Raw genomic sequence first — 16,162 nt, 5'->3', positions numbered from 1 at the left:
TATACTCCATCAGCTTATTACCATTGTTCCCCATCACCCCAGGTAGTGCTGGGGAGACAAGGGGTCTACCTATTTGCTGTTGATCTCCCTTGATGCATTTGTAGGCAGCCACCAGGTCCCCCTCAGCCTCCTCTTGCTGAAGCTGAACAGGTTCAGGTCCCTCAGTTTCTCCTCATAGGACCTGTCCAGCTGCCCTCTCATCAAGAGAAGTGGTGATGCTCCTACCCTGGGGGTCTTTAAGAGGAGGCTAGACGTTTACCTGGCTGGGGTCATTTGAACCCAGTTTTCTCTCCGGCCCTTGGCTGGGGGTCGGACTAGAAGATCTACAAGGTCCCTTCTGACCCTACATCTATGAATCTGTAGCAATTATCCTCTTTCAATGAACTTTTCTCTTGGTCCCACAGGGGTAATGAGGTCATATACTATCTCTTTCATTTCAGGGCCAACTTTGTGCTGGACATTTAGGAAAGTTCTAAGGAACATTTTACTTCTCAGCTCTGCAGACATGTGCAATCTTGCTCAAGAGAGGGACTGATATAAAGTTGGATACACCAAAAATTCATAATTCAGGCTATTGTAGAAGCCAGTAAAAGTTCCCGAAGACGCTAAGCAAGAGGACTGGGTGTAAGTTGGATTTGTTAAACAAGGACTATCCAGCGCCTAAGAAGCCAAGCCATACCCTGCAGGTTGCACTAGCAGGGGCCATGGTACCCGGGGTTGTACACTGCATGTGTCCCTACATGTCCCTCTCCCACTGCACCGTGTATCTGCATGCCTGGGTTCCCCCACCACCCCCTTCTCCCCTGCTGCAAGCAAGTCAAGTCACCTTGCCTCACTCTTAGCTCCCCAGCTCCAGGCTTCCTATTGCATTGCACCTCTCAGGCACCCCAAGCACACTGCACCTTCCTGCTACCTAAGGCAGGTGAGGAGAAGCTGGAGGAAGAAAAGGCCTAAAGACCATGTCTGCTTCTGCAGCTAGAGCAAGTAGGGGAGAAGCGGCCGGGTGGAATTTATTCTAATTTGATCCTTCCATCTGTGGCCCACCAGTTGGCCAGCCCCATGTTAAACATATTAGGTCCTGTGTTTTTAGCAACACTATAATACATCCATATTTTAAATACGATAGATAAGTGGTTTTAAAAAAATACAAACCTTGGATTAGGAAAATGTGATATTGTGAACATCGCGGAATTTGATGTTGCAGGCTGAAAAAGAAGTTATAGAAAATCAGGTTAGCAGTAGATGTCACAAGTGTGACATTATAAAGCACTGTCAGGTTTATCAAAATACAATTTTTAAAATAGTGCAGGATTTAATCCTACAACGTAGGATCTTCCATGAATCTTAAAATGCTTTGCAAAAGTTAATGCACTGAGACCCACATCTCTCCCTTGGTATCTGAAAACATCATCATTCCTATTATACAGATAAGAAAAAAAAAGGACCCAAAGTCTCACACAGAGTTTGCAGTACTAGTGGAAACAGGATCCAGATCTATTGGTCCACTAGATCTTCCTCCTGTTAGACTATGACTTGCTGTGAAACAAGGGTAATTAGAAAGTGGCAGTTTTGCGATTTTCATGCTAATCAATAGGGAAAGTAAAGAAGTAGGCTCAGACTAGGTTATTATTCAAGCAACCCCATGGCACTTTAAAAATCTGTAGTAACAGAAAGTGCAGTTGAAGAAAGTATGGCAGTTAAAAACAAAGAGACATGAAAGATGGTAAGAGAAAAAAAGGTTGGCATGAAGAGAGATAAGGAAGGGTTTTGTTCTAAGTACAGGGCCAGGAGTTAGGCCAGGAGTTAGGACCTAGGCACTAGTCCAGGTCGGTACCTAATTTTCAGAAACAAGGTAAATCACTTTGGGCAAAATCTAGCTTGACACCTGAGGACACATCCAGATGAACATGCATGTGCTTTTCCCTGGGGACAACTAGCAGCGGCACATATTTGTGCTGCTCTCAGTTGTCCCCAGGGAACACCCCTGCACACATTCTCTGGCAGAGGGCAAATTGCCCTGGATGAGGCAGGGGAGGCTGAGACCTTACCTGGGCCCCTGGGGATTCTGGGGGCTGCAGTGGTGGCAATCCAGGCACATGAAGCCTGGCCAGCAGCTGGAGCGTGGCTCTGGCCAGCCAGGCTCTAGTTTCAAGCAGCACATGCCGATGCCATGTGTGCCATCCCACTTTCCTTTGATACAGGTTTTTTTGATACTGGGATTTCCCAGTATCTAAATTTGGCTCTGCACAAAAATCATGTGTGAGGGGTGCATTTGAGATCCTGAAATGCACATGTGCGCACTCATGTGGATGTGCCCTTAAATGCTTCCAACTTAGGCTCTAGAAGGCACTTCTAGCCAGCATCATGGACAGTGTGTGAACTTGTTCATTTTTCTTTTGCTCTAAATGGTGCAATTTCTCCCTGAAATTTAGTCAACAGGAGGCATCATGATCATCATATGTGGAGTCTTACCCAATCATTTCTTGTGGCATTCTGGTTTGGTCCATTACTTTGTCTTGCTTGCTGTGTATTGTTAGTCCTAAAATAAAATTCATGTCATCAGAAAAAAATCACCTAAATACATGTAAGTATAGTGCAAATCAGCCCTGCAGTAGCCGAGGCAGAGCTCAGAGACTTGGGTTCTATTCCTGGCTCTGCTCCTCTGTGACCGTGGGCACGTTACTTCACTTCTCTGGACTTCTGTTTCCCTTCCCACACTTTGTCTGGGATGCCTATTTAGACTGTAAGCTCTTTGTAGCAGAGATTGCTTTCTACCATATATTTACACAGGGTGCAGACAGAAGTGCAACTCCCCACTGTAACTGAGAATGTTTTACAGTAAGTTTACTGTTGGTTTCAGGGGGAGGGGAAGTTAGCTGGTGGCTGGGAGCCTGCAGCCAGTTTCCCCTAGCAACAGCCCCTCCTCTCTCCTAGCCTGTCCCTGTTTCAGAATGGGAAGGGGGAAAGACAGCTTGTTCTAGGGATTCCCAGGCCAGCGCTGGAGGGTGAGGTAAGTGAATTGCTCCCCCCAAGGTGGAGGCCCCAATACACCTGCCCACTCTCCAGTGGGGGCTGAAAATCCCCCAAACCAAACTCCCTTTGCTCCCTTTTCCCATTCCCATTCTGAAAACAGCTTGAGGCTGGCAGGCAGGGCAGACAGAAGTTACAGAAGATGGTCTGTTTTGAAACATCTTGATCTGACCCCTCATGCAATTAGTTTATTATTATCCCAAAGAAATAAAAATGCAGATTTTCACCCAAATGGCCGTTTTTGCAGCCATCTGCAGCCATGCTCTTGTGTTTGGTCTTGGCTATAAACTGCTTTCTGTGGCCAGATTGGGTGAAAATTCTCACCTCTGTTTGCACCCTTTACGGTGCCTGCTACAATGGAGCCTGGATCCAGCTGCTAATGTAACACAAATACAAATGTAAGTAAATACAAAACTTACTAGAAATGGACACTGGGGAAATGACTAGAGGAGGTAGATTAGAGTGTTAATTAAAACAAAGGTTCCTAGAAGAGTCACAGACTTATGCTTCATAAGAAATCCAAACATCTCCATGCATCAAATCTTGGGGTATAATTTAGGACAAAATCTGACCCAGTGTTTTGGAGGTACAGAGTTTACATGTGTGGATTTCATGTAGCTCTTTGTTAGGCACGTATCTAGGTGGCATATCAAGAACTGAACAGCAGTTTGTGAAGGAGTTCAAAGCATCATCAATGGAGCATTGTGTGGGACAGATAAAAATTAAATATTGCACAATTTAAGATGTTTCTATAAAATTGGCTGTTTCACAGATAATCTTAATATTCATTTAAAAAAACAAAGGCTCCAATTTTTAAATAACAGTTCCTTCTGAGTGGCAAATTACAACTTGTTGAAGGCTGGACTGAAGTTCCCACCTGGAGATGTTCTGGCTCTACAGTCAGATCTGAAGTCTAAGTTTCTACCTTCTTCCATCACATACTGATCACCTTCCTAAACTAACAAAGACTTTCTTGAATGAAGGCACTAACAAATAACATTAGATCTCCAAATGTTGGTATGATTTTCACTTATTTCTGGAGATTTCTGGATGATCACCACATCACTGTCTAGTCAAAAACCCAGAATTAGTTTATTATTATCCCAAAGAAATAAAAAGCAATGGGAGATCTAGTTTCCCTTACTAAAACATTATATAATATATAGGCAAAAAAGTGAGGTATATTTGGGACTGGCTGCACTTAAAAACAGACAAAAGGCCATTTTTAAATGACAAAATATAGAAGAATATTATTGACCTTTTCTTAAGCTAACTTTATTTACACAGATGATGCCTCATTGCCCCAAGAATTCTATGTCATCCCATCACAAGCTGCAAAATCTGGGGAAACTAATTTAATAGCTTGGAGAGAATGCTGACACTTTGCCTCAGTCTTTCATATTGGGTATTCTGACAATCATTTTCTATTGTTGCTCAAACCAGAATAGTTCCACCGATGCTGAATTAATTTAGCATTCATAATATGAACCACTCTAAGACCCAAATTGAAACAAACATAGCACTAGTTGTGACGAGGACACATTTGGAATACCTGGGTTGTCTTCTGCTTTTCCTGCAAAACTTCCTTTTAATTGCATCTCGCTTGATGAATGCTATGACAATACCAATCAAAACTGGAACTACAAGTAGGAAAAACACAAGCAGGCCATCTCGAAGTGATGTATCTAAAGAAAAATAATGCAAACAACACAGGTTAACAAACGTATGTAACTTCATTACACAAACATTTTGCTGCAACAAGCATCTTCTAAATAATCTAGGGTACAGACAAGGGCAACCAAAATGATCAGGGTCCTGGAGCATTTGCCATACCAGGAAAGATGAAAAAGGCTAGGACTCTTCAGTTTGGAAAGGAGACTGAGGCAGGATATGACAGAGGTCTATAAAATCATAAAGGGTATGGACCAAGTAAACAGGGAACTGTTGTTCACCAACTGCCAGAATTCTAAAACTAGGAGACACCCACTGAAATTAGTAAGTGACAGGTTTATAACTAACAAGAGAAAGTATTTTTTTATACACAATGCATAGTTAACTGGTAGAATTAATTGCCACAGGAGGTGGTAGAGGCAGACTGCATAGCCAGATTCAAGAAGGGACTGGATGAATTCATGGAAGATACATGTATTAATTGCTATTGAAAAAAAGGGTTGGAGATGTTTCCCTTGGCATCTCTAAACCAATACAAGGTGGATGTCAGGGAGAGTACTGAATAGGGGACAGATCCAGTTCAGTGTTCTCCCTGTATAACACCCACTTCTGCCATTGCCAGACAGACAATACGAGGAGAGGCAGACAAGTGGTCTAACTCAGTATGGCACATGTTCTTCTGATCCTAATCATAGATCATGATAATTATTTGAAGCTTCACTAAATTTGATATAACTTAGACAATTAATAAAAAATTTAGAATTTAGCCACAAAAAGTCAGAAGCTGTTTTCTTCTGAGAGAAAAGGAATATGCAAATTTTCTTTTTTCTCTAAGTTTATTTCCAAGAATTATGAATATTATTTCATTTTTTTAAAGTAAATAGGCAATGGCATCAATATAATTTTCATTATTTTTGAGAGTCACATTTTTTAAAGAAAATGAACAAATCAAGAGCAGGTCACTTTTATTTTCAAATTGACAAATCAATAGATTTTTAAAAAAATTTATGGATCACAACTGTGTGTATATAAAAAGAAGAAAAGTTTTGTTTAATGTGTTGAATGAATTCTACAGAAATAAAGCAAAAATGCCATCTTTTCCATTACTAATCCCATTTCTGACATGTGCTTAAATCCTGCTTGCTTTATGCTTCTGTATAATCCTACTAATTTCAATGGGACTCTTCTAACTAAGGAGTGCAGGATTAGTGCCAAAACTTCAGTCTTCATGAATATCTGTGACATAAACAGATCTGCATCTCTTTCAACATAAATAAGCATTCAACAAGTTTATAGCCATCAGATGTAAAGAATCAGTATATTTTTGGTAGCAAGAGATAAGATTGTTTTTTGGAAGTTTACTAATGAAGAATATACATTGGGCCAAGTTCCCTGTTGGATGACCTCCTTTGAAGTCAATCAATCCATGACTGGGTCTCCTGAGCAATACCATAATGAAAATAAAGAGGAGGAGAAGGTAAGAGAACAGTCAACAGTAATAGCTTTTTTTAACCAGGTGTAGCCAGACTGCATTGGCATCCTACCTATATGAGTTGGACCACTGTCAATACTGCCACCATAACCTGATTTATCACAGAAAGGGGGAGCCCATCCATAGTTGCAGTGACAGTTGCCACGGTTGTTGCACACCTATAATTATACAAAGCATCACGATGAAGTATATGTTGTTTTACAATGAAACAAATAATCCTTTTTTGCATGTGAATTATTTAATTATGTGAGTTTTATTTTTCCTCTTAACTAGTTCTGATCTCTGCCAGATACTAACTTAGGGTATGATCCAAATTCCACTGAAGTTACTGGAAGAATGATTAAAAGTGAAACATATACATACACACACACAAATATATAGTGTGTGTATGTATGTATATAACATATTATATATATATATATATATTATATATATATATAAAAATCATGTGCATATATAAATCATCTATAGTGTATATATTTATTGAATATAAAATAATATATGTATATATTTATTGAATATAAAATTTTATATATATATATAAAAATCACATATATACAATATATGATTGATCTATCTATCTCTTTCTCTCTCTGTCACTGACAAAGACCTTATACCCAGAGTAGCTACACTGTTTCCTACTAAAGATTTCACTTTACTGCACATGCAGGCAGGTGTTTTATTTGGAATCCACCAATAGCTGTTGTCTTTAAATGTCTTTCTGAGGCCTAAGCGACCTAAGTAGCACCAGAAAGGACTCAAGTTTTGGGACACCCCAACAATTGTCACCAAGCCCAGAACAAGGCTGGTCCACTTGAGCGCTACACCAGGTTATACAATTACTCTCACAGAGGGTCACATCTACAGCACTGCAAAGAGCTCCATTTGTAGGACTATGGGCTAACAGGTGAAACAAATCTGAATTGCTAATAATATATATGTCATTCATAGTTGCATATGAGGAACCAAGTATGAAAGCAGGAAGAAGGGTCTAACTGAAAGGCAGATGCTGGGCACAATTTTTTTTCTTGCAGGAATTTTGAAATGCTGGGAGAGAATGGCTTACAAAGTAGCAGAGACCTTAGAGTAAGTAGCTCCTAGTGTTTTATGCAAGGCCAATGACAATATTTCAAAGGTGAGCTGTTGGGTTTTAGGATAGCCTGATCCCAGCTTGATTTTCCTCTGAAGAAATATAAGCAAAACTTCAGTGCACAGCAAATTATATTCTTTTCAAAACTGGAGAGATCATTTGGTAAGGTAACCAGATTCACTCAACCTATGTTGTATAAAATTCAGGACCAACGTTCTGCTGAACAGCTTACAGAATACTTACTAATATGAACTACAATGGACTTGACTACTTGTATTAATTACAATCACAAAAATATCAAACCCCAACTATTTCCTTTTTTATTTCAATTTGATGTATTCTACCTACCAGCTGTCTCTAGGATAATAACTCTACTTACACCATGATCACTGCACTTCTGCTTTACATCACAGCTGTAACCCAGCTGGCTTGCATTAACACATTCAAAATTTATGCAGGCCTAAAAAAAATATGAAATCACTTTCAGAAACAATACTTCATACATTCCAATTATTTTATAAACATAATATGTATGAACAGTAATACTGCAAACAAATATTCAGTAACAGGGATGGCTAAAAGACTTCATACATCCTAGCTTTATCATTTAGGATATCACATGCTTTCCCAGTTATGAAGATATATTTGGATGCACGTGGTTTCATAAAATGATGACATCAGAATATAACTAATTGTTTTGCAGCATTGTTTAATGACACAACACACTTTATAATACAGAGCTAAAAATAGCATTTCTGTGTGCATGTCTGCGTACATACATGTATGTATGTATTATATTACTGTGTATGTGGTTGTATGTGACAGAGAGCCGTCGCGAGGCTGGTTCAATCATTGGCCTGCTCACCTGTCTCGTCTGCCACACCTTTGATGTATCTAAGTAGTTGTTTATAAGGCGGGAGGCTGCCCATTTATTGCCCAATGCCAAGGGCATCATACAGGGCTCCGTACCAACCTTACACCACGTCCCGGCTCTGGCCTCACACTGGGTCTCACTATATTCCAGACTGACGTTCAAACCCTACTCTGGATTCCTCCTACTCAGGCAGCCTAACCTCTGCCATCATCCTGGGCTGCAAAACTCCCTAGACCCCTTTCCCTCTCAGCAGTGGTCCCCTCTGGGACCCTTGGCTTTGCAGGCTCTGGTCTTGCCTCTAGGCCAGTCGGGACTCTAGGCCTCTAGCTTCTGGCTGTCCCTCGCGCTGAGCATCCTTGCCTTTTGACCACCATGGTTCTGGCCCCAGCATTGACCAGTCAAGAGTCTCTGGGTACGTTCTTGAGCAGCTAGCCCTCTCTCCCATACAGGTCTGCCTTCTTGGGCCCCTCCAAACACTGTTCTCACTCCATGAGCTTGCGGACCACATAGTTTCTCTAGACTCCTCCTGGGCCTGCTATTCCACCCTCACTGGGCTCGCTTGCTCTCTGCCCCTCACTGGGCCTCTACTCTGGCCGGTCTATGAGCAGTCCTTCAGACCCCCACACGGATCCTACTCTTTGTGGTTTCTGACTCTAATTCCACCCCTTCACTGGGGCCTCTGGGCCTTATGCCCCATGAGCCTCAGGCCCCACCCTGTGGGCCTTGGCCCTGTGTTTCTCTGTTGGGGTGTGTTCCCCTAGCCTTTCCCCTCCCCAGGGTCACCCCCAAGGCAGTGGAAGTGGAGGCTTTCCAGCGCCCTATACTCACCTTTCACTGGGGAGGCACAAGCATGGTACTTCCTGGGCCACAGGCAGCCCCATCGCACCATCCAGCCGTAGCAGGGTGCAATTTTAGGTCATTTTCATGCCCCAGGACCAGGAACCTCCTGCATCCCCATAGTTCCTACCCTTGGCCTCCAGGTGTTCTAGGAGCAGCAGATCTCCAGTTGGGCAATGATGTCTCTCTGGCTCCCTAGATGTAACTGCCAGCTCAGCTCCTATGGCCTAGCCTTATACTGAGGCTGCCCAGGCCTTCCTCCAATCCAGGAGCCTGCTTGCAGTCATGTGACCGCCTTGGTAAGCCTCACTGCACCTGCTGGCTGCTCCACAGTCTGCTCAAGCCTCTTGAAGTGGCAGGCACCAAAGATGCCCTGCCACAGTATACTACATACATTTAGGCATATATTTGTAACTTACACAAAAGTTGCATTAAAAGAATATTAGTTAAGTTGCAGTCAAGTACTTAAAAATTAAGAATGCCAGATTTTATTTTGTATGGGGTAAGGATTTCTTAGGGTGATATCTTTTATTGGACCAATGATATAGTTAGGATAAAGTCAGACATGCTTTCCTATCTAAGGTATTCTCTCTCTGGTCACCTTAGGAAGAATGTCTTACATTCTAAAGCTTGTCTAACTTTATCCCAACTACACAGTTGGTCCAGTGAAAGATATCGTCCTATGAAATCCTTGCCTCACATATAATTTCTGGACCATCAAAGCTACACCATTTCTTTGCACTACTGTAACATGAAATACTTGTTTTTGTACAGTCTTATTTTTTGCTCCTTGTGTATTCATCATGTGCACTGAATAAGGCAGGGGTCCTTATAAATAATAGGTAGCCATATAATTCAAGATTATCAATCATACAAGTACACAAGGACACCAAATTAAAGTTGCAGAAGTAGCTGCTAATATGGTGCTTCCTAACTTTCTACTATTCATTTTTGTAATCTAAACAAAATTCTCTTAGTGCTGAGTTTGTATAGAATTGTATTGGTAAGTTCTTAGTTCTTTTTGAAGAAAAAAAAAGTAAAACAAAATCTTTTAGGTCCAATCCCACAACAGGCATAAGCAGCTGAGCATGAACCATGAGGCAACACAGACTGCTACTACACACATTTTCTACCAGAAAAACATTTCCCGTATGAGGGTCTGGATTACTGGGTCTTGAGGTGGCCAGGTGGGGGCAGGAGGCATTAGTTTTCTTCCCCTGACTAAAGGGTACACGAGCTATAAGGCCATGTGTTGGAGATTTATGGTGGGTACCTTATAATGGATTAGTTTGAAGGTTATGATCCCACAGGGTTATCAGAAGAAAAAATGAAATGAAATGCAGTGAGGTGCTTTTGAAAGTAAAGGTGTATTAAAGAGAAAACTTTCCATTACATGTGATGTGTTCTACAATAACTACTATGACAAATCTTACCTTCCCTTCTCCACATGCAGTTCCTGCATGAACTTGAGCTGGATCAGGGAAATCTGAGCCTAGATCAAAGTCAGTAGTCAGACATACCACACCAGTCAAATTGTTGAAAAGAGTCCAAGCAGGAAGATTTTGTAAACTGTCAGATGTACAGTGAAGTTTGCCACACAAACTGTGTCTGTAATTAATGAAATACAAACGTAACATAACTGGGAGCAATAAAACCATTAGAAAAATATTATTCAGTAAGAACATATCACAGTTTACACTAGTGAGGGCAAAACTTTTTGGCAGGTGTGCCACAAATTAAGCCACATGCTATGCCCCCTTGATCCCCCTCCCTTAGCTGATCTGATGCTCTGTTTCTTGCTCCCTGCTCCATCTGCCCTTTGCTGCCTATCCCCACTCTGACCTGCCATGTACCATATGCAAAAACAGCCTGTGCCACAAGTTGGCCACCCTTGCTTTACACTATGAGCAGATAATTTTCTCTTGATAGAAGTTTCATGTATTCAGAGTTTGTAACAGCATACATTAGTCACAGAGAAGATCTTCTTTCTAAATACATATACGTATACCTATATGCCTAACAGAATTCACATAGAAAGCATATATGACAAAGGGTGAGATCAGATGATGTGCATACCAGTCATGATTTATGAAATCCCCAGTGAATTATGCAAATCATCTTGAGTGAGTGCAAGCAAGCTCTATACCAGCAGTTCCCAAACTGTGGGTCGTGACCCCAAATGGAGTCGCAACAACAATAGATGGGGTTGCGGGGGTGAGGGGCTGTGGGTTGGGAGTGAGGGGCCATGCTGAGGAAATGGGGTCATGCTGAGGAAACGAGGCCATAAATGGGGTCATGCTGCGGAAAAGTTTGGGAAGCACTGCTCTATACCACAGTCATCACTGTGTATTTTCTATATAGCAAATATTTTACAGAAAAAAGAAAATTTAAGAAAAAATGCAGATGTTTACATTGTATTACTGGAACTATTTTTCTACCCTTCCAGCTGTTAAACCAAGTATCAACAACATGGCCCTCTAAATGGATAACATTCAATCTGTGGTGGGCCAATACAAGGTCACCCTTACACAAGGATGCCTGTACTTTAGAAACATCTAAGATGATCTAAAATAGTTTTGCCTTTCCCCTTCTACTTTAAATAGTTTTGCTTCTCTGTCGAGGTGTGATCCCCTAGCCTTTGCTTTGACTATCATTATGCAAGTAAGATTTTTAGGGAATCTACTGGATTACAAGTGCTGTCTCAAAGAAGATGGGATAGCCCATAGGGCAAAATCACCCATTTCTATGTTACAATGCCCCTGCTGTAGGACTGTACTTTTGCTTGACACAGGAGAGTGATAGCTGGTGATAGAGAAGGAGAGCTATGTATTACTCTAGGGGCCAACATGAAATACGTTCTATCTAAATTAGAGCAGTTTACAGATCCCTAATGCCTTCTATATACCATCTAAGATGAACAATAAAAGCACTATGGCTAAGCACAGACAGCCAAAAAGCCCAAGGCTGAATCAAATTCATGGTTTCTATCAGTTTTCTGTGGAGCATCATCTATTATTGGGTGCTGGAATTTGCTTCCTGAAAGTTCCTCATTTTAAATGAGAATAGAAAGACCAAAAAGTTACAGCAGATCAGCTAACATACCCTCAAGCAACTAATCCTCCTGCCATCTCTGTCTCAGTTTAGTATTACATGTGTTCACAGTCTGATACACCTTTTACCATATGTGCCATGGTGAGAATGTGCATGCTACAGCAGCCAGGTATATTAATACTAGACAGCAATGGTTCCTCAACTGTGTAAAGGAACCAGTTTCAAAGAGAATCTGGCTCAACTTAGAGGAACATTTAACTAAATATTGTGTTGTGTTTGGCATTCATTGTCTAAATTGGTTCTAAGAAATAATCAACAACAATTTAAAACAGTGTTTGGGGCTGTTTTAATGGGCTGCTGATGTAACTGATAACTCAGCTAGGGCCAACATAGTACAACAATTCAGCATAACTACTCTCTCAACACGCATAAATGAAAAGAAGAAAGTTCATACAATTTATACTTGCTGTTAACTTACTCATCTGGACATTTCTTATACTGTCCTCCTGACATTCCACAGTTTCCAAATCGGTCTCCCTTAATATTGGCTATTTTAAAACAATCATCAGGTGCTTTTCTTGCCCCTACAAAAAGAGCAGCAAACATCACCTATTATTTTTAAAAATAAATTAAAAAAAAATCAGAGATATCAGATATCTTTTTAAGGGTATATAGCAAAGCTTATGAGTTGCCTTTTTCTTCTTGACAAGACTTTTGTTACACAGACAAATAATTAAAAATACCTTTTCCATATAAAGATTTACACTGTGAATCAAAATCCTGGCAAACCCCATAATAGCAGTATTCTTTCATGTTGTTGCATGGGTATCCATTCATGATATAGACATCATCTGGACAATATGAGTATGTTCCATTGCAGTGTTCAGGAAGATCACAGAAATCCATTTTTGGTCTGCATTCTACTCCTGCTACCTTAAACTAGAAACAGAATAGGCTGTTACCCACTTTTATTATGCAACAGAAAAAAATTGAACATAAAGGAATAAAACAACTATAGTAGGCCAGGGAAGAAAATACACTCATAATTTTAGGGAAAATAAAATAGTTTTCCATATTAATGCCCACAAAATCTAGCATCCTTGTCAGTCTCATGTATTTCACATATATAGCTTATAATCATGGATAGCACTGATGAAGAATGTCACACAAAGTAAACAAAAACAATAACTATACAGAGTAGCTTGATCCTGTACTCCTGAGATTGTTGCTAATTCGCCTAATTTTTCAGCACAGTAGCAGGAATACAGCTAACAGGGAACCCACAGTTAATACTGCACCTGAAAAACACACTTAACGCCGTGATTTATCAGACACAAATTCTTTGCTCATCTGCTGTCCCTTTTCCTTTGCATTGCTGAATATAGTTTTGCACATAGGTTACCAAATCGTACACATGCCTAAAGACAGTGATAGATGCTTTTCCAAAACAACCCCACAAAAATTATTCACTTCTACTTGGTAGCATTCTAAATTAGGTCTATAACTTAACAAAGAGGGGCTTCCTTAGCCTACCCTGCAATTTTCACAGCACAGCCCATCAGCACACTGTGATCCAGACTTAAGTGTGCAGGTTGCAGCATCACAGCAAGGATTAGTACACTCCTGCAGCAAAGACAAGAATTAGAGAAATGATTTTATCTGTCAGTGTAGTCAGGGGTTTTAACATGTTCAGACTAAACTATGACCATAAGCTGAGTTTTCAATTTTCTGTCTCTGTTTCAGTGTCTAAAGTGTATAGTTCCTTGTTCTATTAGAAGCAAGCATACAATTCAGGGTGTGTTGTCCTGTAAGAAATCATCTAAAAAACTCATTTATCACTTGCTAATGCATAGGGATAAGAGCAAGTAAAGCATCAACCATGTTCTTGTACAGCTCATTTTTATTTGTGTTGTGATATGGCTTTTAAAAAGGATCAATCTAAAGTTTTTTATTGACAATTCAAAACACTTATCATATTCCTTTTTTCCACTAACAGAACAACATAGGAAAAAGGATTTTTAATGGCAGAAAAAATCCTGGGCAACTGAATATGGGTTATTCCTCCCCTTATCATTTGAAAGCATACATTCTGATTTCCTGCAACAGTGAATCATTCAGAGACACAAGTCAGAAGTACTGCACCCTGGACAACAGTGTTACACAGGGCAGTGTCCATAGCCCAACTGCCACAACAATCATAGCTAAGAGAGCAGTGGTGGTGGCTGAGTTGGTGCCCTGGTCACTTCCCCCACCCTAGCTACACAGCCAGAATCAACAAAACTAACTCCACTGAATCAATCTTCACTCATCTGAAAGAGAATCATTATGAAGACAAAATTATATGCAAGAAAGGGGGTGTTACTTAGTTCCCTCCTGCTGGAAGAACTTGGTTGTGGTGCCAATAAAAAAAACTATAGCCACTGAATAGTTACTGTACAAATAGTCTACTTTTTTGTAATGGAGGGATTTGCATGCTGGAACTTACACTTAGAACTTACATGTTTTCTGCAATGCAGTAGCCAGTCTCTTAGGTCTCAATTACACTTTGCATGAAGCCTATTCATAACTTCAAGCAGAGTTGGATGCCACCCTTAATGAAAGTGTGATTTTAGTTTTGCTATTCATCATTATTTTATTTTTATTATTTCAAAAAGAAAGCTGTCGAGACAATTCCCATATATCAATAGACATTCTGCATATAGGAAAGCTGGTATTGGACCAGGCATTTCCAAATGAATTAAATTACACTACCTCTGGTTTGCCACAATCACATTCTTCGTTCTTATCCAATATTTCATTGCCGCAGTTAGGTTCTGTGTATATGTCACTTGGTTTTGGAGGATTTTTAAGGCAGTTTCCTCCACCGTTCAGAATCAGATTCTCAAAATCCTTGGCACTACAGGTGCTGAAATTTTGGGATCCACTAGAAAGCATAATATTACCTGTGATTGATACACATTTTTCCTAGTATATAACAATGTTAAGCTATTTAAACCATAGTAAATTCTATGTATTACTTTTGTCATGTTAATAGATAATGGAGATCATTAATTTATAGATCTGTCTTTTGCATTTGGGGAAAGGAATTTCTGGGAATAAAAGATTGAAAAGGCCCTTAAGAGTCTAAGCTAAGTTTCCAGCCATAAGCTCTTTTCTTCCATTCTATTTTTGTCTCTCTTACATGAAACCATATATTCATAGAGAAGGCATCTGCCATATGGTAAAAATAACTCTTAATGGTTAAGGGGGGTGAGTCTAAGTTAAATTTTCAAAGCTGCTTAAGTGACATAGATGCAGAATCCTTTTGACTTTTTAGGCTCCATTTCTCTTTGCTCTTTTAGGTCTCCATACAAGGTCTACTTACTAAGATTCTTTGAAATTCAGTATTCACTCAGAATTAATATAATCCAGTGGCAATACTTAACAGTGATAAAAATAAGAAAATAATATTACTTACTTAGCTACGCTGAACATAATGAAGGATTTGGGGCATCTTCCATCATCATGCTTCATACCCAGGTTATGTCCAAGTTCATGAGCAACTACCATCGCATGACCTAACACTTTGTCATGATTCAGCTAATAAAGAGAAGGAATGTTGAAATTAACAGAAAAGTGAAACAAGAAATGACGAAATCATAAGAAACATTACACTGACAATACCTCTTTTATTCAAAATGAGTCACTCTACAAATATGATTTTCAAAGATTTCATAGACATTAGGGCTGGAAGGGACCTCATAAGATCATCGAGTCCAGCCCCCCGCCCAAAGGGCAGGAAGTCAGCTGGGGTCATAGGATCCCAGCAAGATAAGCATCTAATTTGCTCTTGAAGGTATTCAATGCAGGTGCTTGAACCACCTCCGATGGCAGACTGTTCCAGACCTTGGGGGCTCGGACAGTAAAGAAATTCTTCCTTATGTCCAGCCTGAAACGGTCTTGTAGTAGTTTATGACCCTTCGACCTCGTCATCCTTTGGGGCACTCTGGTGAACAAATGTTCCCCCAGATACTGATGGTCACCCCCGATAACCTTATACGTGGGCATCAGATCACCCCTGAGCCTGCGCTTTTCCAGGCTAAACAGCCCCATGGCTCTCAGCCTGTCATTGTAAAGT

At 40.3% G+C, this 16,162-nt stretch overlaps 1 protein-coding gene across 2 annotated transcripts in view; it reads right to left on the bottom strand.

Annotated features, from left to right (window-relative positions):
• The window catches only part of LOC109287687 (disintegrin and metalloproteinase domain-containing protein 9-like), a 55,265-nt gene that overhangs the window by 10,197 nt on the left and 28,906 nt on the right, over positions 1 to 16,162 (bottom strand). For both annotated transcript variants that reach the window (XR_002094939.1, XM_019502951.1), the window contains exons 11-21: positions 15,503 to 15,624; positions 14,797 to 14,968; positions 13,579 to 13,668; positions 12,789 to 12,984; positions 12,524 to 12,629; positions 10,428 to 10,602; positions 7,663 to 7,743; positions 6,246 to 6,351; positions 4,583 to 4,715; positions 2,473 to 2,539; positions 1,153 to 1,205 (exon numbers count right to left, since the gene is read on the bottom strand). Coding sequence is in view for 1 of the 2 variants with exons in the window: in XM_019502951.1 (XP_019358496.1) it covers positions 1,153 to 1,205; positions 2,473 to 2,539; positions 4,583 to 4,715; positions 6,246 to 6,351; positions 7,663 to 7,743; positions 10,428 to 10,602; positions 12,524 to 12,629; positions 12,789 to 12,984; positions 13,579 to 13,668; positions 14,797 to 14,968; positions 15,503 to 15,624 (1,301 nt within the window). In the remaining variant the exon portion in view is untranslated. The remainder of the gene's footprint in view (positions 1 to 1,152; positions 1,206 to 2,472; positions 2,540 to 4,582; positions 4,716 to 6,245; positions 6,352 to 7,662; positions 7,744 to 10,427; positions 10,603 to 12,523; positions 12,630 to 12,788; positions 12,985 to 13,578; positions 13,669 to 14,796; positions 14,969 to 15,502; positions 15,625 to 16,162) is intronic.

The sequence above is a fragment of the Gavialis gangeticus genome, unplaced genomic scaffold, assembly GCF_001723915.1.
Source record: "Gavialis gangeticus isolate Ggan-Ray unplaced genomic scaffold, GavGan_comp1, whole genome shotgun sequence".
NCBI lineage: Eukaryota > Metazoa > Chordata > Crocodylia > Gavialidae > Gavialis > Gavialis gangeticus.
The sequence above is the reverse complement of the archived record's forward strand: the minus strand, read 5'-3'. Positions and strand labels throughout refer to the sequence as shown.